Source organism: Nelumbo nucifera, chromosome 2 (genome assembly GCF_055504915.1).
Source record: "Nelumbo nucifera cultivar China Antique chromosome 2, China Antique-T2T, whole genome shotgun sequence".
NCBI lineage: Eukaryota > Viridiplantae > Streptophyta > Magnoliopsida > Proteales > Nelumbonaceae > Nelumbo > Nelumbo nucifera.
Genome location: NC_142650.1, coordinates 112,734,672 through 112,757,611, shown reverse-complemented (window position 1 = coordinate 112,757,611; position 22,940 = coordinate 112,734,672). Strand labels below are relative to the sequence as shown.

The following is a 22,940-nucleotide window of genomic DNA, read 5'->3' as shown; positions in this document are numbered from 1 at the left end:
CCAAAATTAAGCAAGCCTTGTGAGATGAGGTCTACAAATAATATTTGATGAAAAATCTAGAAAAACCAAATTGAGAGCTTGTTTGGAAGGGCTGAAGCTTTGATGAACTTCTTTAGCCTTTAGGATAAGTCACCGAAAACCACCTCGACCATTCCTCAGCCATCTACATGGCTCCCCATTAAAGCTTCTGGAAAGCGTTCCCTAATAGAACAGATGGGAACATACAATTCATCTCCCAAGCACTTCAGATTTGAGCAAGGTTCAAAGTATCGACACGTATCGGCCAATACATATCATTTTGGAACCCCTACGATACACCCCTACAGTGAATGTATCAGGGGTGTGACCGGTTCAGGGTGTGAAGGAGGCCTAAGCCGGTTCCCCTGAACCAGTTGCATTAAAAGAAAAAGCACCAAAAGCTGTATCAATTCGCCCGATATGCCCATACCGGCATATTGGGCATATCGATATTTTGAACCTTGCATTTGAGTATGAACTTAATGGATATGCAACAAACACATCCTTTATTCAACGTTCGACTTTAATAAAAGTTTAAATTTCAGTGTTTTTCTATTTGGGAATGGGCTTTATTAGTTGGGTGGTATGGAATAGGCTGCAAATGGTACTCATTTGTCTGAATTCGTTCTGATTAAGAGTAATCCAAATTCAATCCATTTATAACTGGATCGAATATCATTGATAAAAAAATATATAATTGGATCATTAATGGATCCACACCTCCTTAGCCAATCCAGTATTCTTGTACTGCAAAAGCCTACTTTCATTTTATAGTTCAACTTTCAAATGCGGAGATGAAGCAGCTCTTTAAGAAGACTGATGTTTTTTTTTTTATCAGCCTTTAAGAAGACTGATGTTAATGGGTAAATTGACCAAGTTACCATGAATATAGAGCTTTCTCGTGTATTTCTTACAACCTCTATGATGGTGAGTTTCTTTTACCAAATCATGAAGCCATTACTGGTACCAACGATCTTCTAAAAATAGACAAGCTCTTAAGTGCCCGGAGGGCATACTAAATACTTCAACAGGACAGCTGATTGGAGGCAACAAAATTATTTCGTCCAAAGGCATCACAACACAAGGAGACTAGCTAGAACAGAAAACCTGCTGCTTTAAAGATCTAGAACCACAGAATAAGGTAAACAATCCCTTTTTAGGATGATTCACTCCTTCGACATATGGACTGGAAAAAAAAAAGGAAAAGAAGAACAGAATCTGCATTAGTAAAGCTACCACACCTAGGCACATATGGGACATGTTCTAGGGAAAGTACACTGGCCAGTTGAAATAGTATGAATCCCGAAGGTCCTTGTTCATGTACTGGTTCCACTGCACAAAAAGAACACATAAATACCATTCAAGAGAACAGAAATAACCATCTATGAGCTGCCAATTCCAATATTTCTTTTTTTTTTTGGAGGCATAGTTAAACTTGTTTTTAGAGATGACACTCTGGTATTGGCAAAAACGAGTATAAGGTAGGCATCCATCAATTAGCAGCCCAAATCGGAGAAGCTGGCAAGGGACAATGGCATCAATATAGCTTCCCAGCATTATGCTTCCAATTTGCTTTTTCACATTTCTATGGGCATACATACTATCTGCCCGTAAAGAATAAAGAAATTTAAAAACTGACTGCAAACAGACACTATGCCTACCTTGATGGCATAGCCTTTAACATTTGGGAATGTAGAACTTTGATCTCACAATGAAATAAGAAAAAATGGATTTCCTCACTCTAAGATACACAAACAAAAATACAAGCAGAAAAAAAGAAGCAAGAAACAGATACTAAAATTGATAAGAACCTTCATGCAAAAATATTGTTAAAATAGAGAATGAAGACTTATCAGTTACAAGAAATTGAGCTCTCACCTTGAATTTATATGGCTGCCTCTTCTTCAGTGCTTTCTTCCAGTGGTACTGCTCAAATAGCATTGCCCGATCATGCCAGCTGCATATGGAAGTATTTCATTAAGGCGGAAAGGAAAGATGAACAAAGTAGCCTACTTCTAATAAGATATTGGTACATTGTATACTTGCGCCCATATCCTTGAAGGCTTGAACTTGATTGTGCCATTTACTATAACTAGAAGTTTTACAATATACCTATAGCTCCTGTTTCAAAACATTCATGGAAATGCATACAACGACAGAAGAAACAAGCCCTCTCACCACAAACTATCTTAACTTCATATCCATCCAAGAGATTATTGTAAGATTCTAATATAAGGAATTTGTCATTGAAAATAAAAGCTGATTTGACCAGAAAAAAAAATTGAAGAGAATGTAGACAAGTCTAGGCCATATGTTCATAAAAACAAAATTAAATTCATAAATTGTTTCTCTAACTACACACATGTACATCCAAAAAACTCTAACCTAGTTTCCTATAATTTGTTTTATCCAGTGAGCTCTTAAGATCTTACGGATGAAACAAACCAAAGAGAGATTGTATCTAGGCCCAAATGGAATCACCCAACTACTGGTCCATATCAGGCACCCCCCCGACTCCCAAAGAGTGAAAACACTTACAATCACTGATGGTCCTGGGTTTCCCAATGAATACCTATCAAAATTCATTTACATGGAGCCCCAGGAAGGTGGAGCCTAAGTCTGATGAGGGATCCCTCTGGATAGATGTATGGAAACAACATGAACCAATCCTTTCACAGTTTCATCAAAACTACAGTCATTGGACTCATCTATTGTGCAAACCTGTTGGACCACCCAAAGAGTTCTATCAAAACCTCTTCAAGAGGTCCTCCTCTTAGTGAAGGCTCTGGCAGCTATTTACTTCCAAATCAACCACAGAACTGCTGCTCTCAGACATCTGAATATAATCATACAATCATAGTTCAAGGAGAGAAGCAAGATGTCTCAAACAGTGTTGGGATCTCCTGCAGAAGTGTCCATCTAAACCCCAATTAAGGCATTAATCCTCTTGACTTCTTCCAGCCATAGATGACTTATGCCTCAATCAGCTGCTTCTTTAATTGCACCCCCTGCTACAAGTGCTTCAGCAACACTGATCAGGGATTGGCCCCCATTGATGGCTTTACCAAATACAAATTGCCACTTGAAAAATTCTTTGCATCAGTGCCTCTGTGATTTATATGATTAAACAGTGCCTATTTACTAAACAAGCATCATCATGTCTTAACCATGTGGGGAGAGAGTCAGATACATGAACCTTACCATAGTTTCCAAGGCACCAAGGTGAGGCTAGGCGACAGGGGCTGCCCTTGTCGCCTAGGCCATGGATTTTTTAAGTAATAAACATATAACCTAAGGTAGTTCCCTAGGTTCTATAGCCATATTTCCTAAATAATTACCCATAATTTTCATAAAAAAGTATAAAATTCATGTTAAAGTATAGAAAATCAACATATTCATGAGAAGAAAAAGAAGAAATAAAAGAAAATTCAAAAAATATAGGGGCTGAACCCTATTTTTGTTATAGGAAAAGAAGGAAAGAAAAGGCGGAAGAAGAAAACGTGTCGATTAGACAATTTTAAGTTCTTCCTTATTGGTCCAGGTTTTGAAGTCTTTGAGGGTTCAATACAACATTTAGCAATGTCTGTTGATTAAACTCTAACAAATACAAAAATAATAAAAAGAAATTAGTATATAAACACAAAAAATGAATATTTTAGTTTAATAATGTTTATTTTATAATTATAATCCCAAAAATTTAAGAATATAAAAGTATTTTACAACACAACGTACAAAACTGCTTGGCAATTAGGCGAGGCAAGCCTCCAAAGGCACCTTGCCGCCTAGGTGTCACCTTGACAACTATGAATACTCATCCAGCTTGATAAGATCATACCTTTTATTAAATAGTGAACTAGTAAATAATTTCGTACTTCCTGAGTTGAACATGTTCGCCTTCCCCTTATTTGTTTGGAAATTCCAATTTGCACCAAAACACTAAATCATTTCATAAATGTATTGGATTGTAAATAGAACAAAATGAAACAAAGATTACATGCATGAGTTTTCCCTTTCTTTCTGGAAAGTGGCAAGACTGTTTGTTTCAACTTCTTAACCCTTTTTTAAGGCAAAAACTGTGTTTTGCCTCTTTTAATTTCCTTTGGTGTAAATGCCAGGAAAACAAAGTTTCCATCCTAAAAGGGGCAAAAATATAGCTGAAATACTTAAGTCAGAAAATATTCCATCCCTTTTATATTGAAACATAGAGAGCCTAAGCGAATTTTGTTACTATATGCAAAAAGGACCCCGCCCCCAAATGAAAAAAAAAAAACAAGTTCTTTCTGTGGTTAATGAGGAAAAAAAATTAGGTGCACCCACTATTGCTTATAATGATTACATTTTCAGCCCTTCAAGAGCCTTCAGGATATACGACCAAAAGATCAAAGCTTATGAGATGCAATTGTTCAAAGTTTTTATTCTCAAAGATGCAATTGTTCCATACTTCCCACAGACCACAACAAAGAACAAAAAGCAGCAGGTTCCTATGAGATGGTGTCACAGGAACCAAAGCCCCAAGAAGGCCAATGGGAGATCAGCATGGATAAATCTCTAGGAAGAACCTAGTTAAAGCAGAAAGGGAGATAAAGTGAGATCACACTCAATACAAGAAGGAACGCTAGGGCAGAAAATCAAGGACTCTCTCTCCTCTTATTAAGTATGGCAGTCTACATGAAGAACAGAACTTCTGAGGGGACAATAAGCATCTCAAAGCCACCACCACAGACAGGAATCAGCAAAAGAGGGGCCAGCTAAGAAGTTACTGAAGGATTAATGAAGTAGTATCGGTTCATATGCATACATTTTTTATAATGAATGTGAAGTTGTGAACTGAATTTCGAAGTGCAGAAGGGGAGTTTGCGTCCTAATGGCCAAATGCCCCTAACGTCTATGAATTACAATTGCTGCACTATTTCGAAACCACAGTTTAAACTTAACATCATTCACTATCTAATTATACAAGCAGTAATAGTTTCATTCACCAGGAAGCACCATAACCATTACCCTTAAAAGATAGTTATACAATAACACAAATTTCCTGGAACTTTTTATACCATGCACTCATACAGTATGCTCATGACACTTCTAAATGCTTATAACAATCAATATCCACCAATAACAGTATCAACCTGAACACAATTATTTGAAAGGGAAGGCGAACGATGTAGCATCATTATAATATGATAAATATGAACTATGAGAAATAACGCTTACTAATAAAAACAGAAGATAATAAATGATATTACAGACTTTAAAATTCCGTATTAAGATTGTTTTAAGCGATAAACAGAGCCTAGAATGAATCGGGAAGCAATGTACATAAAATTTCAAACGCGTATAGAAGAACTTAAAAAACCTACAAATTTTTGAAACAGAAGAAGTGAGAACCTCAGAGTTTAACAAAACGAGCCGTGATTATGGCAACATGAAACCCTAGAAAAGAGCACGACCAAACAAATAAACCCTGATAAAGATTCAGATAAACACCAAAAGGAAAGCCCTAACCAGATTATCGCGAAAAAAATAAACAAAAAAAAAAGAGCTTACTTGTATTGATTTGAGAGTTGCCACATGTATGGATGGAACCAGGTTATCGCAGAGAACACGAACGAACCAATCCATATGTTCACGAATCGTTCAGGATCAGTGTGCGGAACGCCCGGGTCACCACGATATGGATTACCAAAATACTTCTCCATCTCTCTCTCTCTGAAAAGTTGAGTCCACACTCTACAGGCTCACTACTTCACTCTAGGCGCGGACTGCCAGTGTCACGGGGTAAGATTATGCAGCGGAATATATCCGTCCGGGCCTCGGCGGCCAATACCAGCCTTTTGTGAATGTAAAGAAAGGCTGCATTGAAGGGCCCTCTTAAAGTCAAAAGTAAAGTCAATGGCACAAACGGCAAGCAAATCGAGTGTATAGTCTACAATGTGAATGCAGAACAAAATCCCAATAGTTTCAACTTACAATCAAATGACTTGGGGGTGTACTATGACTAAAAATTGGTGACACCACATCCTTAGGTAGTGCTCTTTTTTTATTTTATGTATCTCATGTATATTTTATGAATGATATACATGGTTAATTATAAATATCTAATTTTTGCATTTTATATGATAAATATTTTAAAAAATGTATCTATGAATTAATATTAATCAATAAATATTAATTTTTTATAAAACAATAGTAAATTAATTTAAAAAATTAAAAAAATATTAAATATTTAAAAAATATTAAAATTAAAAAAATAAATAAAATAATTAATATTTTATTGATAAAAATATTAAAAATAATAAACAATTGATAAGAAAAATTTTTGCAAGATAAGCATGGCATCTAACGATTTATGCAAACTAAACTGCCACACTTACAATTAGTACTTAAACAAAAATAAAAGAAGGTACCCCTCTTCCAGTATAGGTTTTTATTTATTTCTATGCATTTCTATTTGGAAGTATGAATTGATAACCTTCATGCAATGCCTGCCTTCTGCAAACAATCTTGTGATGTAGTACTACAACATCACTTAATAATGTAACTGAAGAAAAATTCACCAACCAAAATGTATTTAGAAATCCAACACCCAAATGGTAATACTTCTTCATCATCAGATTTGGGATGACTTCTGTTCTGGAAAAGCAGAGGAGGATGGTGCAGTGCTATCCAGATTCCTTATCATCTCATTTGCTGATTCCATTACTGGTTTGCCTTTCCTGCCCCGGTGCTTGATCCTCCAGCAACATTGATTGATTTGCAGCCAGCTTCGCAGTATTTCAGTTTAGAGGAGGTGCCAAAGAGGATAAATATTTTCTATGATTTGGTTCAGTTAGTCATTTTAGTTGTTTTTTTTTATCCTTTTTGATGTCTGTAATGCATGGCGTACATCGAGTCTAACAGCAGGTTGATCTGCTTGTTGTGTTATTTCTGCTTTGTTAATTCAATATAATGTTTAGCTCTGCTATTTCTTTCCAGGAGGTTAACTCACTAATTTTACTGCAGATGTACCATTCTTTCTAGTTACTATATCTTCAAATTCACTTGCCACAGTTAGGCCATTAAAAGATTGGGAAGCCTGCAAGGGTGATGGCCAAAAGGTTTGTCCATGAAACCATCAGAGTTCTCTGGAATTTGTATGTTAACTATTCATGATATTGAATAATATTTAAATAGCCCATCTTGCAAAGTTATATGCAACCATAAATTTGTCTTTATAAGGTTTGTCTAAGATTACTGTGAAATGTAAATTGGTACTTGGCTGCCTCCAGATTCTTTTTGGTTTCTATGACCCATGCCATCTCCCTTGTCGGTGAAGTTTTGCTTTCAGTTCCACAAGGTAGATCAGCAGAAAATGGGTAATGGCTCTCTTCTAATGAATTTTCTCTTTCTGTGTAGTTTGAATTGGCTTATATCACCTACACTCTTCAATTCGTGGATTATTTGTTTAGGTTGGAGAGACCATCAGTCTATACCTAATGCCGTGGGATGGGAATCAAACAGAGGCAAGAAGATTTCCAGGTGTACAAGGCTTGCTGAATCCATGGATCCAATGAGGTAAACAGTTTGTGTATTCACTAGCTAAAGGCTTCATTTTTCAGTAACTGAATTAAGAAATTACAGAAAATGTTCACAGGTTGGCCATTTCTGCAGCAAACTTGAATTTAAAACTCATGAGATGGCGTGTTATTGTTATGTGACATTTTATATTTTGTTTATACATTCTTTTTTCTTTGTTTCTTGCAGCAAAAGGATTTTTGGAAAGCTGAGTTGAAGGACTTTTGTAGCAAAGAATGGATATGATTTTAACAGGAATGGAGAGAGTGGCCATTTACTTCTCGATGTTCTTGAGGGGTACTTGAAGTATGAGGTTTGATACTAGATGTCATCCTTAATACTTGGTCTTCTACCATGGATTTAGATATTGTACATGAGAAGAAAAATAGTAGTGTTACAATATGCTCCTGTTACATTGTAAATCATTCACTTCTGATTACCTTGGCATTTTGGCCATGGTTTTTAAAACCGATCCGGTGACCGAAGCGGTCAGGGGTCTGGTTATTGGGTCAAACGATTCGATCGTTCGAATCAAACGCTCGGCTCATTCTGGCAAAAAATAAAAAAAATTCAAAAAAATAAAAAACAGTCAAAACCATTCAAATGGTTCGAACGATTAATCGCCCAGTTCAGCGGTTCGCTGACCAAAATCAATGATTTTGAGGAAAACGAAACCGATCACCTAACCAGTCCCGATTTTTCCGATCTGACCATCCGGTCCGGTCCGGTTTTGAAAACCATGATTTTGGCTTTCTAAAACTCAAGTCAATTCGACTCTGCCTTAACTCTAACTATTTGAAGTTTGTCTCATTACATTTGTCACTCCCATTCGCTTTATAAAGAGCCATGTTTTCTGTTAAACTTTTTCTCATTGCATGAAGTGTCTCACATGATTCACTTTCAAAGTTTAACAAAAGACAAAAAAAAGAATTTTGGGTTTGTGGTCAGGCATCAAATGAAAACTACTTCCAAAGTTTAATTTTTCTAATTCTCTTCCTCCTCCAATCTATCCAACCTAGCCATTCTGTCTAGGACCTCCTTTTCTCTTTTTTCAACATTCCCGAAAACTTGAGAGCTCCATTTCTTTAAATCCTCCTTTAAAAATTTGAACTTCTTCATCAGTTTGAAACCTGTAGAACCTTCCCACCTGATAATGATTCCATTTCTGCTTTATGAATTTCAAAAAATTAGGATGGCCCATCCACATGCTCTCAAATCTGAAAGCTTTCAGCCTCACAAACTCCCTCATTAGTCACCGGAGAACTGGTCCACACAATTTTGAGAAAAGACAAATTTCATTATCATGAAAAGAAAAGAATTACAACAAGCTGAAAATAAATGTAAAAAGAAACACATTACAATAAGACAAATTTAATAAAAATAATATATATATAATATTTTTTCTTTGTTCTTCTTCTCCTTTTTTTCCAAGTAATAGTGATATGATTATTATTTTTGAGTTTTGAAGGTTTTTAATATAAATAAAATACTTTTTTATTGAATAAAAACAGAAAAAAATTTGTTTTCAAACTTCTGGCTGGGCTCGGGCTCGGGCTCGAGCTCAAGACTTAGACCCGATGGTTGGGCCAGGCTTGGGCTCGAGGCTGAGTGTACTCTATTAATACATATAAAAAGCCCGACTCGGCCCATGAACAAGTCTTAGTCCACACCCACAGTGTTGTTCTATAAGCGTGGTGGGGACCAGTCCACACCACACTTTTTGATTCAATGTATCTCATATACATTTTATGAATGATCCATATATTCAATCATAAATGTCTAATTTTTGCATTTTATGTGATAAATATAATGAAAAAATACATCAATAAATTAATATTAACCAATAAATATTAATTTTAATAAAAACAATAGTAAAATAATTAAAACTAAAAAATATTTTAAATATTATTTTATTGATAAAAACATTAAATATTAATATTTAAATAAATAAAAAGGAGTGGAGGAGCATCGTTGGGCTTATGCTAGAATTAAAATTAAAAAAATATTTTCTTATTGATAAAATATTAAAAAATATTATTTTAAAATATAAACATTAAGGGGGTGCTCTATAGTGTGGCAGAGACCAACCCACACCACACCACAATCCACAGTTGTTCTAAACTGTGGACAAACTGTGTGGACTGGACCAGTTCGCACCCACAATGGCGTTTTGTAGCATGGTGTGGACTAGTCCACACTACACTTTTTTGACTCCATGTATCTCATATACATTTTACACAGTTAATCATAAATATCTAATTTTTGCATTTTATATGACATATTTTGAAAAATGCATCAATGAATTAATATTAACCAATAAATATTATTTCTTTTAATAAAACAATAGTAAAATAATTAAATTACCCTACTTGACCTTGATCCCCTTAGGCCCCAATTAACCAAATTACCCTCGAATTTCCAAAATTATCAAATTACCCTTAGACTTCTCTAAATTTACCAAACTACCCTTATCCTTATTATCAAAACTGACCAAACTTTCTAGTTTAACCTAATTTGAAGGAGGCACCATTCATCTTCTTCCTCCTTAGATGAGAACAATGTGGTGGTGGCAACCAAAACCTCCCCCATTCTCTCTTCTCCTCCTTCTTCTTCTTCTTCTTCTTCTTCGCATTGCTCTCATACCATCATCCAACTCTACTCTCCAACCATAGAGGAGACTTCACAGCCACAACATCCGCCCAATCTTCCTTCCATTTTCTTTATGATTTCACACTATTTTTTTTCTCCCATCCTCTATCATCTACACTGACTCCCTTCACCATTCTCACCCTCCTCCAACTGTTTACAGACCCCCCCTATTTTCCTCCATTGGTTGAGCAAAACTGAAGTCGACGGTCATCACCTGAACCTTTTATTAAAGTATCAAACAAGGTTCAAAATATCGATAGGCCAGATATGCCGGTAGGGGCGTATCGGGCATTTTGATACATTTTTTTTACTTTTTTTTTATTTTTTTTCAAAACTGGTTCTGGGGGGCCAATTTAGGACTCCTCCACTCCCTGAACCGGTCAAACCCTCGATACACCCACTATAGGGGTGCATTGGAGGGGTCTTGGAATGATGTGTCGGTCGATACGAGATGATACATGCCGATACTTTGAACCTTGGTATCAGACAAGAGTCACAGTCGGAAGAACGCCCCCTCTCACTCACTTCCTAGTTGCAAGCACTTGTGAAGCATGGAATAAAAAATAAACCGTGGAGGGGACGTATCCACGAGTTTTTCCCATTGACGCTATATTAGAGTGTGGACGGGCCCAATCCACGATATACTCATCCATGAGTTGATGCTAGAATAGATGTATTGTATCAAAATAGTGTGAAAATATTGTGGACCGACCACATCCATGAGATACATGTGTGGCCAAGATTTTGGAATATGGACAAGGACGATCCACGATATAGGGGTGTTCTGTAGTGTGGATGAGAAATTGGTGAGTATGGATTAGTCCACACCACACCATAGTCCACAACTGTTCTGAATTGTGGACAAACTATGTGGGCTGAACCAATCCACACGCACAGTGGCATTCTATAGGTGTGGTGTGGACCAGTTATGCGCCACGATTTTTGATTCTATGTATCTCATATACATTTTATAAATGGCATATACAGTCGATCATGAATGTCTAATGATGACGAATTTTAGACTCACCCTCCTAATTGGTTATTTTCTATGATTCCAACTTCTAATTAAGTCGTGTTATATCTCTATGAGAAAAAGAGCATGGTAATAAGTAGTTGTGTGAAATCCAATAGATAATTCAAACCAAAAGTCTTGGTGTATAATAGTAATAACCAAGGACTAAACTATCAACATGATATGCCCAATGCGAGACATACCATATAGGTAGTGAAGGATATGAGATACACCATGATTAACAATGTGTCATATCAATCGTGCGTATTGATTCGATATGCCACTATACTAGCGCGCATCACAAAGTATTGGCCGATATGCATTGATACAGGGGAACCCATGCATCGTACAGAAAAGTGTTTTACTAAAAAAAAGGTTTTAACGTGATTCGATCCCTAAAACCTAAGTCGCATAACATCTAAGAGTGCAAGGATCTTAACCATCAAACCACCTTTCATTTCATGATAATAAATGAAATAAATTATCTTTTATTAAAATTAATTCTTACATTTAATCTAAACAAATAGTATATTAAATAACTCCAAGTACAAATTAACAAGAATAATATTTAAAATTATTATTTTATAAAAATAAAATAAATAATTTATCAAATCCACATATATATAATTGATTTTTTATTTTCAATAAATTTATAAAAATAAAAATATTATTAATATAATAATTATTTTAATACTTAGAATTATTTATGTAGACTTGATAAATTATTTTATAAATTATTAATTAATATTTTAATTTTATTAAATAACAATGTATTTATTATTACAAAGATAAAATATTGTTTACAAAATATTTAAGAATATAATATAAATTAAATCTATCAAATCCACTAATCCCCATTTAAATAAAAATTAATTTTTTTATTTCAAAAAATTCATAAAATAAAAATATTAATAATGAATAATTATTTTAGCAATTAAAAGTTATGAATTTTCACATGATATGCACCTTCAAAATTTCATTTACATTTATATAAACATATTTATTGTTTACAAAAGTGAAAGTATTATTTACTAAACATTTGCAAACTAAATTTTAGTTGTTTTTTGTTGATGTTAAAAATTGAAAATAGTAAAATAAAAATAATTGATATAATAATTTAAATATAATGGTTGCATATTTTTTGTGCCTTGGATTTTAATAAAAATAAAAATTGATGCATTATCAATAAAATCATATAATATCTATGCATCCCATTATATCAATAGCAATATATTTTTTCAAATATACTATTAAAATATACAATTCCTATATATTTATACATTATTTATAGTTATTTTAATATTAAACTTAAAATTATTAATATAATTATTTAATTTATACTCATTTTCTTAGCATATCTAAACATTTTTATATTTTTCATTATCCATGCATTTCCCTATCTGTATCCATATCCAAATTGTTCAATTCTATACCCCATACCAATGCTTTATTACTTGGTAATAACTACATGAAATTAAACCAATTTCGAGCATCCGAAAGAAGCCAAGGCCCACGCTTTTATCTTCTAAAATTGGTTTGAACTTTGAAATGACACTTCCTTTCTTGAATGCTTTCATCCAAAAGCAGCCAAGGCCCACGCTTTCATCTCGGAATGCTTTCAAGTTTCAAATGCAATATACACCAAGTAGTCAGGGACCCACATGGAGTGGTAGATAGTCACCCAGACCTGATAGACTGCTGGAGCCGGTGTTTGATGCACTTTTGATTTGTGAACAATACGAAATGAAAACTGGTCCAAAGCATTGCTGCTGCTCTATATTTATCTGGAACAATTTTAGGTCACTAAAAATAAATGTTTCGGGGCTTCGAAATGCCTACAGTATGATATGATATCCAGGGAGTCTACCTTAGACAATCAGGTTTAAATTGAATTTGAAATCCGTTTAGTGAATAGTGGCCCACAATATGATATCACTGAGTCTTTGCCTTTCTGGCGTACATAAAACAGGTCTAAGCTTTGAAATGCTAAGAGAAGACTTGTCAGATTTACTGGCAATGCCTTGAACCAATCAACCAAGTATATGGAACCTTGTATAAAGGAGTTATGATCCACATGGAGGGGTGTATATAGTAGATGGTGACCCATACCTGATAGACATCTGGTGTATGATAGCAATTGTTGACTTGTGGATAATACGAAATGAAGGCTGGTATCCGAAGGCTAACATTTCTCTGGAATAATTATAATGAAATGTAAAATTTTAAGTGGCTAGAAAGCGTGGAAGACGAAATGCAATCATTTTTCCGAGCTTCCAAATGCCTATAATTTGATATCTAGGGAGCCTGCCTTAGACTAGCCCTCCTATATCTTCCACACCGGCTCTCCAAGTCCAAAGGGCAGCAACAGCAAAGACCACACAATGAGCACCAGCACTGAAATGACAGCATGCACCAGTCCAGACCAACCAGCTCACCTCACCCGGACAGTTTCTTTTTATTTTATTTTACTTTTTATTTTTGAGTTCCAGATCATGACAAACACAAAGCTTGCCCAGCTTAAGCCATATTATGTTAGCACCTGTTTGAAAAAGTGATCAGTTCCATGTTAAAGGGGTTAGTTGAGCTAGGGGCAAACAGAAAGGGACATAAGAAATAATTTAGGCACCGAAAATTTAACAATGGATATGGCACTACATACAAAGGAATGACAGACAGAACAGGATTCATGTAGCCGAACAAGGCCTGTATTGATGATGATTCAGGAATCATGATACTAACTTACCATTGGACTACAACTCTGTGCAAAAGAAGGGTGATGTACACAGTCCAACATGCTGCGTAGTTAGCTCAGCTCATAACCTCCTATTACAGAGCTGGGAAACCAACCCTCTATGATGATCCCCAGCCATTCATTTTATGATCAAATGGGAACAGTTTTGACTCACCTTACATGGTTAGGATTGACAACTGAAAACACGCTCTTTACAATAGCAGTACGCCAGTACCCTAGAAAGAACTAGCAAAAGAGTTTTGCATGACTTCAGTGCAGATACATCCGAGAGACTGCACCTCTTGTGACCAGATAGTGTTAGCTCTACAATTTGCCAAAAAAAAAAAAAAAAAACACTTAGAAGAACAAATATACTTCTGATCAAGCCACATATTCCTTCCCTTGTGGTCCAATACTCAATACTAAATATTTTACTTCCATGACATTTTCTACAAAAGCGTCACAAACCAGCTTTCTTAAATACCCACCTACATGCAGACCCAGTATTCAATTTTGTCTGGATGCTCACGTGGTCCTCATGTTACAGGGATAAAGTTTTTATGTATTGCCAACTATTTCTAGGGGAGATCACACTTATCATGAGAAGGCCTAACAATAAAAAACAAATTCCAAAGTCTAAACAAATTTTTCCAAGTAGTCCCCATTTTAGGGGGTACTAGCATATAACCAGCTGGGCCATGTTGTATAGTGTTTTCAGTGAATACAATACTCAACCCTTGCTAATGTTAAAGTGGGAAACAAAGTGGATCTGTTCTGGATTCCATAAAGGAGGAGGGAGGCATGATTTTACAAATGGAACATCCATAATGTGTTAGAATAGAAGCCAACACTTTGAGGATACTGAAACCAAGCATTGATCATAGCAAGGATTGCTAACCATAAATTTAACAAAGCATAGATGCAGGCATTATTGGAGAGCACCCAGGTCCCCATCACTTCCTTCCCTAGCCTCCCCTAGTAAAAGCAGGTTAGCTCAGGCAATATAGAATGGTTTAATTAGTTATATTACATGGATTATGTTTCCTTTCAAAACTGTTTAAAAAGCTAATCATTAGGACTGAGAGACCGGCATCCGTGTGAAGCTGGCTGCTCAATTATCTAAGCTAATATGCAAAAGAATGAAAAAATGCACATTATTGCAAATTGTGCAGTTGAATCCACAAATAGAGTTAGAATTCAAAGGAGAGTAGACCTCATTGAAATCTGACTTTAATGAAGGACAATACAGACACTTGACTGAACAGAGGCATTCTAAATTATTAGCTAGTTCCCCCCTTCAAACTTTCCAGTGTATTGAATGTGGGCATTTTTTATACATTTTAGATACTTAAAAAGAGCTTATCATTTTTTATACACCATAGATGAACTTTTCATCAAAAACAGTTTGTATTATCCTATGAATTATGTCTGAAATCATGTTAAAGTTATGAGCTTAAATTAAGAAATCCTAGATACCCAGAAGCCAGGAGACAGAATATCAACCCGTTAGTATAGAAATACAAGAAAAAAGGGGAAACAAGGTCAAAAAGATCCCTCTATTGCCATTATTTAAGATGCTAGCTTATCTTTTTTTACTTTTGATCAATATTAAGATGCTAACTTATCAACACTTCACAACTGTGTGATGCAAATATCTAGGAAAAAAATTAGTAATTAGTAACAAGTATTATTTAAATGTCTTTGTTCAGTTGGCATAAAAATTACAACCAAAAGATAACATACCAAGACAGGTAAGTTTTGTTCTATACTAGGTAATGACCACCCCGTACCAAGTAACAGGCAGCTATTACCTTTTTTTAGATTAATCTGATCTGGGTTTTTTATTTAATTAAGGAAATTAAATCAAAGGTTTAATTCATGACTGATGACTTGTTTCATTTGAAAGAATGGGACTTATATCATTTGAAGTCTTTATGGTGAGTTTTATTTGAATTAGGAAACTGAATTAAAAAGGTTAGTATGGATCCCACATCATTTGAAGTGGGTAATTTCTTTTTATAGGTAACCACGTGTCTGAAGTTAGTACTTTTTATGAGAGTGGAGTTAACTAATCCCACTTTTTTCCAAAAGTTGATAGAGACACTCTATGGATACTCTTATTTGAGAAGACAAGTAGCCATTTGTCTCAGGTAGAAAACCTTTAACCTGAGGGCTTTTCTATAGACTAGAGAAGAGCCCTTAGGCTAGAGGGCTTCTACTCCAAACAAGTGGTTACCTATCTCCTCAAGAAAGAGTATCCCGAGAGTGGTTATTTTTACTCTCAATAAAAAAACAAAAGTGAAAGTAGTTAACTCCACTCTCAAAAAAAAAAAAAAAGAAAAAGTACTCATTTTAGAGACATAGCTACCTATACTAACCTTTCTAATTCAGTTCCTAATGCAAATAAGACTCACCTATAATGACTTTCAATAATGTAAGTCCCATTCCTTGAAACGAAATAAGTCATCAATTACAAATTAAACATGACTTAATTTCCTAAATTAAATAAGAAACCCGAATCAGATTAACCAAAAAAAAAATAATAGCCCTGTACTTAGAACAGGGTGGTCATTACCTAGTATAAAAACATAATAAAGAAAAATCATGAAAAAACAAGGTTCAAAGATTAATTTTATGTGTTGTTTTTGTTACAAAAAAACTGGTAGGAGCAAGATCACCTGCCCATTTGGTGTAGTTTATCAAATAGAAATTCCTCCTCTTAAATGCTGAATTGCAGTGTACATCTTTCGCCGGGGTCCAACAGCATTTATTCCCATCTCTTTGAGATCTTCAAATGTAAGCAATGGCAGCACTTCCTCATCTACCTCATGCATTTCAAATATATCAGCATACCTACCAAACCCCAACTCCTCCAACCAGCTTCTTACACTATCTACAATAGTAACACCGGTTCCTATCTTGTCATCCACTCGGCCTGCTTTGGGAATCGTACAGGGTCCATCATCAGAATAGAATGTACCATCATCTCTACAAGCATCTTCTATCCAAAACCCATCGGAATCACCTCTTACCTGCAAGTCCGAAATAGGTTCTAAGCACTCACTTCCATGGGCTTCTTTGCTCATATTTGAGGTATCACGGTCCGATGAATCCTTGAACCCCTCAACAGAATAGACGTCATAGCATGGATTTGATGTGGAATCAACAAAATCAACACCCCTATACTCTTTCTCATTGTCATTACTAATTTCAGGACAAACCTTGGAATTCCAAGCGCTGCTAACACCACCATTGTTACCTCTCGTGCTCCGTCCCCTCTTCATGAGCCGGCCCTTCCGCGTTACAGTTCCGAAATCAAACCTTCGTTTACTTGCATTAGTTTCATCCGAGCTTGCAAATTCAGAAACCAATTTCGAAGAATTAGGGTTCCTATTCTCTCTATTGTGCTGTGTATCAGACAAAACCCTCGAAGATACACCAGGATCCAAAAATGTGAACCCCCATGACCTTGGCAAGGAGAACCCACAAATGGGATGATCAAAATCAGTTTTTCTAGAGTTCTCCAGCTCTTGTTTCCATGTCTTCTCTTCTAAGTTTTCCTTAGCTTTCTGAGAAAAACAACAAGTAAAGGTCGTAGAAACATCTCCTATCTCTCCCAATCTAACATTTGGGCGTCTCTGCCTCTTTGAATTCATGGTAAGAACCAGCATATCTCCGAAACCTTATCAGCTGAAATCTGAATGGAACTCTAAAAAGCATAGAAACCACCAAAGTCCAACACTTGGAATTCTTATCAACTGCTGAAAATAAAAGCCAATAGCAAATCAGAAAGACAGAAACCCAGATCCAAAAAAAAAAAACCCAAAAATACTCAAAACAAGTAAATCAATTCAAAATCGAGGAAAGTAACAGCCCTCAGAATGCAAACAAAAGTACGCAGATAAGTACAATGTCATACTCTCAACCCAAAACTTCAAAATTCAAACGAAACAAAAATAATAAAAAGGGTACGTTTATAGGAGTGTAATGCACCTTATTAGACAATTTCACTTGCAATGTTCCATGGTTTATTGAAAATTTCCCAAAGTAGAAAGAATTATTGATGGTTGCCTTGCTTTGTCAACAATCATTCATCACATCCTAAAAATGCAGGAAAAAGATTCAGATGGGCATTTGATTTGAGGAATGAGGTTGCCAAGTCAATAGGAAACTTTTATATACTCATTATTATGCTTTTGAAACGGAGTTATTTAAGCTTTGTAGTTGTAGCAAGAGCAAGAGCCAATAGGATCTTGGTCCTTCTAGAGAACATCTATAAATGATACATTTGCAGCAATAAACAATGCGCTAACGTTGGATCTGGACCCTGGAGGTACAAGACCAGTACCAGTAGTGGAGTTTGGGTCCCACTAAGTTGCCACCTGTCCATTGCTAAGAGCATAAAACTGACCATGGGCTCCACCTAGTAGATCAATTAGACCAAGAATCAGTGTGCAGCAGCGTGCACAGAATTCCGTGACCACTTGATTTTATGGTGAAGCATTCAAAGAAAATGAAGTGTGAGGAAGAATCTTACCTTTTGGATAGCCTCCAACAATCATTAAATAAAGAAATCCAAGAATACCAAACTCAAAATGGGGTCTTTAAGATGTATTTCAGCACTTCCTAGCTCATTCAGATTGCAATTTTCCATGTTATCTTAAGAGCATAGGCATGAAAGCACCCTTGGATGATGTGAGATTTGATCCACAAGAAAGAAATGTTTGAAGTACCAATATCTCAATCTATTGTTTTGCTCATCCAACTTATTCTACTAACTAAGATTTCCTCCAAGAAACCATTATTAGAAATGAAGAGGAAATAGATTTTATTGGCAAAGGAGAACGGAAAGGAAGTAAACTAACAACTATTGTATGAGGGAAATAAGCATGCATCCATTCTAGCAAATATCCTAAAAACCCACAATTCTCAACAACCCAATAAATGCAAACAATGAGACAAACATGCTCAAACTAGAAGATGCAAACAACAAGAAACCTAAATATCAATCCAAAAAGATCTAACCTAAAGCTAAGCATGTTAGCAAAATAGTAAGAAAAAAACAAAGAAACAAGAGAACTAAGATAAAGCAATCAAACTACAGTATGTAAGTAAAAGACTAGCAAAACAAAGCTAACTTTATTCAAAAAGAAATAAGCAACTTGGGTACCCCATGCGGGCCCCACCTATTGGTCCAAGTAGGTCTCCCCAGTGGAGTCGCCAGTCTGTAAGCATCAGGAAACAGTTCACTTGGGCTGGAAATGGAATTGCCACCCATCAAGTAAACAAAAATGAGGTGATGGGACCTCTGAGAATTATTTTGAAACCGTTTGTTTTAATAGTGACTCCAATAGCCCGAGGCACCGGCTAAACCAGTCCAGGTAAGACTTGGATGGGAGAGGGAAAGGGTTAGAAACCCCTCTCCCAGATCCAATAGGTGGGACCCACATGAAATTCCCAAACAAGCATAAACACAAAAAATGACTATTATTTAAACAAAGCAACAAGAAAGAAAGCAAATCACAAGAACAATACAAAACAAAGAAAATCTTCCCTATTTTATTTATCTTTTTATTTTACTTTCATTTTTATTTTTATTATTTCATTTTCTTGTTATATTTTATCAATTATTTTTGCCATTTTCAGTTATTTTCTTGAAACCTTATGTTATGTTTATTTATTGATTATTCATTGGATTTGTCACTTATTTATTCTGTTTTATCCTAAATTTTTTGTACTATATTTTTTATTATTACTTTGTCATCACTTTCTTTACCGGCTAATCCCTATTCTATAAACATTCCCCATCTATCAAACTAAACATTCAAATCTGACAAATCTAATGTTATAGACTTTTATACTTTCCTTTTTATATTATCTTTGTTTTATTTTTCTCTCCTTTTATGTTTATTCTTTTTAAAAATAATAACAACAACAACAACAACAATAATAACAATAACAATAATAATAATAAGCTTTATTATTATCCAGAGGCTAATTCAAATAGGCAATTCAATTCTAGCATATCCATTCATTTGAGTATTGGAGCTTCAGCAAAACAAAATTCCATATAAACATCAACTAACAGAACACAGCAAATCCGATCTTCGGACAAATTCCTAGACAGGACATAGAAATACCATAGTGAATCGACTACAGGGAAAAGATACAAGAGTATGTGATTTACCAGTTACATCATTTATACAGAACCCATCCTTCAATGATTGTTAGAACAAAAACAAAACGAGACTTATATCTTCGTTATCAGAAATATTTTCAGGTGGAAAACATTACCAAATTGGATGTGGCCTGCGATGAAATATAGCAACAGAAGACTAGAGTATTTATTGTTTCTGATTTCTTTCCCTGTATGATGTTGGCGACTGATGCTTGAGACCGGAAGTTTGATGAGAAAAGAATGATTAGCTGGGATTGAATTTTTTGCCTGATTGGATACTGGCTCAAGTTTAATTGATCGAACAGGGGGAATCTCGATCTGAAAAGGTGGAGAACAGAGGCGGGATTTCAACGGACTTCTCTCTTCGGGTTGCTCGCCTTTGCACAGGGATGGACTCCGCGACTGGTAACGTGAAGGCTGGTAATAACGAGCCGAATTTCCAGGTCCAGTCTCTCTAAGCAATGGTGGATTTTCCGATCACTGCCCGGTAATCTGTCCAGTCCCAATGTAGAGATCACGGGGCAAGAGTTCTACTGATGATTAGGATGGCGAAAGAACGGCAGTAGGGCGAAAAGAAAGAATACGAGAGGAAGAAATAAGACGGAAGAGGTTGGGTTTCTTCTAGAATTGAATGGGGATAGGGGTGGAGTTGCGTCGCTGCAACTCCTCTGTTCTCACCGAAAGGGGCGATGAATAGTGGAGAAACGTGACTGAAACCTGATGGAGGAGGAAATGAAAAGTGAAAAGAAGGTACCAAGGAGATAAAGAGATAGGAAGAACGAGAGGAGTGAGATCACCGGGGGAGAAACTAAAACGGCCACCGCTGGTTCACCTTCGGTAGAGAAGAAGATGAACAGTGGTCTGGTTAAGTGATGATGGAGGAGAAAAAAAACGGAGAAGAGGTAGAAGAAGAAAAAAAAAAGAGAGAGGAAGAGAAAGAGAAGAGAGCGGAGAGGGAAATCAGAAGCGGGAGCCGCCGCAGCTTAGGTTGAATTTATAGTGAGCATCAGGGGCATTTTCGTAGTTTTGAGTAATTCGGGGGCATTTTAGTAATTCTCTGTAATTGGGTCAAACCGGGTCCTGGGGTTGAACCGGGGTTCTGGTCCAATGGTGAATGGTTTCGGATAAAAAAAAAGTGGAGGGTTGATTGAGATGGGTCTGAGAAGGGTTTTGTGTGAGTGGGCCAATGAGATTGATGAAACGGGATTTTTTAGATGGAAGGGTAAATGATGGTATTTTTGGCTGAAATTTGGCAATATGAGGTTTTTGGGCATTCTAGGTTGATTGGTAGGATCCGATTGGCCCAACTGAGCCCGAATTGGTCATATCTAGAAAGGGTTCTAATAAAGGGTAATTTAGTCCTTCCATACAAATGACGACACGTGGCTATTATTGACAATGCAACGCCAAGCCAGCAGACCAACTCGACAGGTTAGCTCGGAGCACCTTGCACAGACCGATCTCGATCTTGGCAAGGGCGAGTTGGCAGGACCCCTAAAGTCGCGAGCGACTTGGCCAAGAAGTCAGTCGAGCTGAGGTGAGCTAAGGCAACCCATAAGGTGAGCTCGTCTAATCGCTCTCCCACCCTGCTACTGAAGGCGCCAATATCGCAATCGTTGGAGTAGCTCTCCGTACCGTGCGCCACAATCTAAGCGAACAAACTCTAACCACCACATGGATCTCGTAACCAACACATTGATGCACCTTATATTTCGAAAACAACTCTGCCAGAAGCTCAAGAACATTACCAAAATGTCTTGAGCCCCTAGTGACTATAAAAAGAGCCCAAATTCACCTAGGGAGGTATGCGCATTGATACTCTTAAGCTCTCTCGCACTCTCATAAGAACTCTACATTTCCTTACTGACTTAAGCATCAGAGTGTTCTCCTTGGGTAAAAACTACTTGGACACTCTCACCTTTCTTCCCTTGCAACTCACTTAGCTCGGGCACTCAAACATCAACTCGGCCCAGCTAGATTAATATCCAGTCAGAGTCCGAATCATAGTACACGAGGGAGCAAGCAGATTGCACGACATCAGGTTCGATTCGGTTAATTTGGGGCCTTGAAACGAAATCTTTGTGTGATCGAGGGGCAAACAAGGTCTGTTTTGGATTAAAGGTATAAAGTGGGTTGTGTCGTGTGGCCTATGGGCCGTCATTGACCATGTTGCCCTCCCCGATGAAAATTTTGGGGTTCGACCCAGCATGGCCCATAGCCTAGGCCTGTGCCGAGCTGCAGGCCATGCCGTGAGCTTGGGTTGTGCCGGGCTGGGCCACAGGGTGGGCCTTGGGCCTAGGCTGAATCGGGCTAGACTGATTTTTTTGACTTTTTTTTTGAAATGTTTGATTTCTTTTCTAAGTAAAAGTGTAAAACTAAAATATTTAACTTTCCTTTGAACTTTGAGAATTATTTGAAAAATTAAAAAATGAGAAATGAGAAATCTAAGTTATGTAACACATAAATGAAAAAAAAACACTTAACCAAATAAGAATGATGGAATAACAAATTGGAAGAAAAATAAGAATTTTATTTTATTTAAATTTGAAAGATACAAATTACAAATACAATAATTGGATCATTGGATACTTAGATGAATGAAATATGAAAATGGAATAAATTAATAAAAAATAAAAAATACAATATAGTTACAAATTGAAAATACAAAATTATATTGTTAAAGAAATAGCAAATAAATTAAATAAATTTACAATAATTTTTAAAAAATAAAAAATTTCTATAGAAATAGTCAACTTCATGAATCATGACTTTCATCATCAGGTGAAATACCCGGTGTAGTA

General features: G+C 36.0%; 2 protein-coding genes across 10 annotated transcripts; both read right to left on the bottom strand.

The window, feature by feature from the left end:
• Positions 1-993: 993 nt before the first annotated feature.
• On the bottom strand, positions 994-5,916 carry LOC104585892 (uncharacterized). Its single transcript, XM_010242916.3, has 3 exons — positions 5,563-5,916; positions 1,897-1,975; positions 994-1,350 (listed from the first exon to the last, which is right to left on the bottom strand). Exons 1-3 carry the CDS (start codon positions 5,712-5,714, stop codon positions 1,282-1,284), a joined length of 300 nt encoding a protein of 99 aa, XP_010241218.1. The 5' UTR covers positions 5,715-5,916; the 3' UTR covers positions 994-1,281.
• A 7,184-nt stretch (positions 5,917-13,100) lies between these two features.
• On the bottom strand, positions 13,101-21,101 carry LOC104585893 (uncharacterized). Of its 9 annotated transcripts, none has more exons than XR_016083179.1 (5): positions 18,310-21,101; positions 17,955-18,062; positions 16,640-17,722; positions 13,974-14,285; positions 13,101-13,769 (listed from the first exon to the last, which is right to left on the bottom strand). XR_016083179.1 is itself a non-coding variant. In XM_088899472.1 (5 exons), the coding sequence occupies exon 4, from the start codon at positions 17,630-17,632 to the stop codon at positions 16,661-16,663; it is 972 nt and encodes a 323-aa protein (XP_088755598.1). In that variant the 5' UTR covers positions 17,633-17,722; positions 17,955-18,062; positions 18,310-18,384; positions 18,499-21,101; the 3' UTR covers positions 13,101-13,769; positions 16,640-16,660. The 9 variants fall into 9 exon arrangements, 8 of the variants coding, with proteins under 8 accessions (XP_088755598.1, XP_088755599.1, XP_088755596.1 ...); XM_088899472.1 differs by lacking the exon at positions 13,974-14,285 and having other exon boundaries at positions 18,310-18,384; positions 18,499-21,101; XM_088899473.1 differs by lacking the exon at positions 13,974-14,285 and having other exon boundaries at positions 18,310-18,384; positions 20,256-21,101.
• Between the last annotated feature and the right edge of the window lie 1,839 nt (positions 21,102-22,940).

Bases quoted from the DNA above. Each gene is read 5' to 3' on its own strand.
- LOC104585892 (XM_010242916.3), bottom strand. From the start codon at position 5,714: ATGGAGAAGTATTTTGGTAATCCATATCGTGGTGACCCGGGCGTTCCG. The intron at 1,976-5,562 runs GTAAGCTCTTTT...TTCCATATGCAG, and splicing joins CAACTCTCAAATCAATACAA to CTGGCATGATCGGGCAATGC. The intron at 1,351-1,896 runs GTGAGAGCTCAA...CTTTTTGTGCAG, and splicing joins GGCAGCCATATAAATTCAAG to TGGAACCAGTACATGAACAA.
- LOC104585893 (XM_088899470.1), bottom strand. From the start codon at position 17,632: ATGCTGGTTCTTACCATGAATTCAAAGAGGCAGAGACGCCCAAATGTT.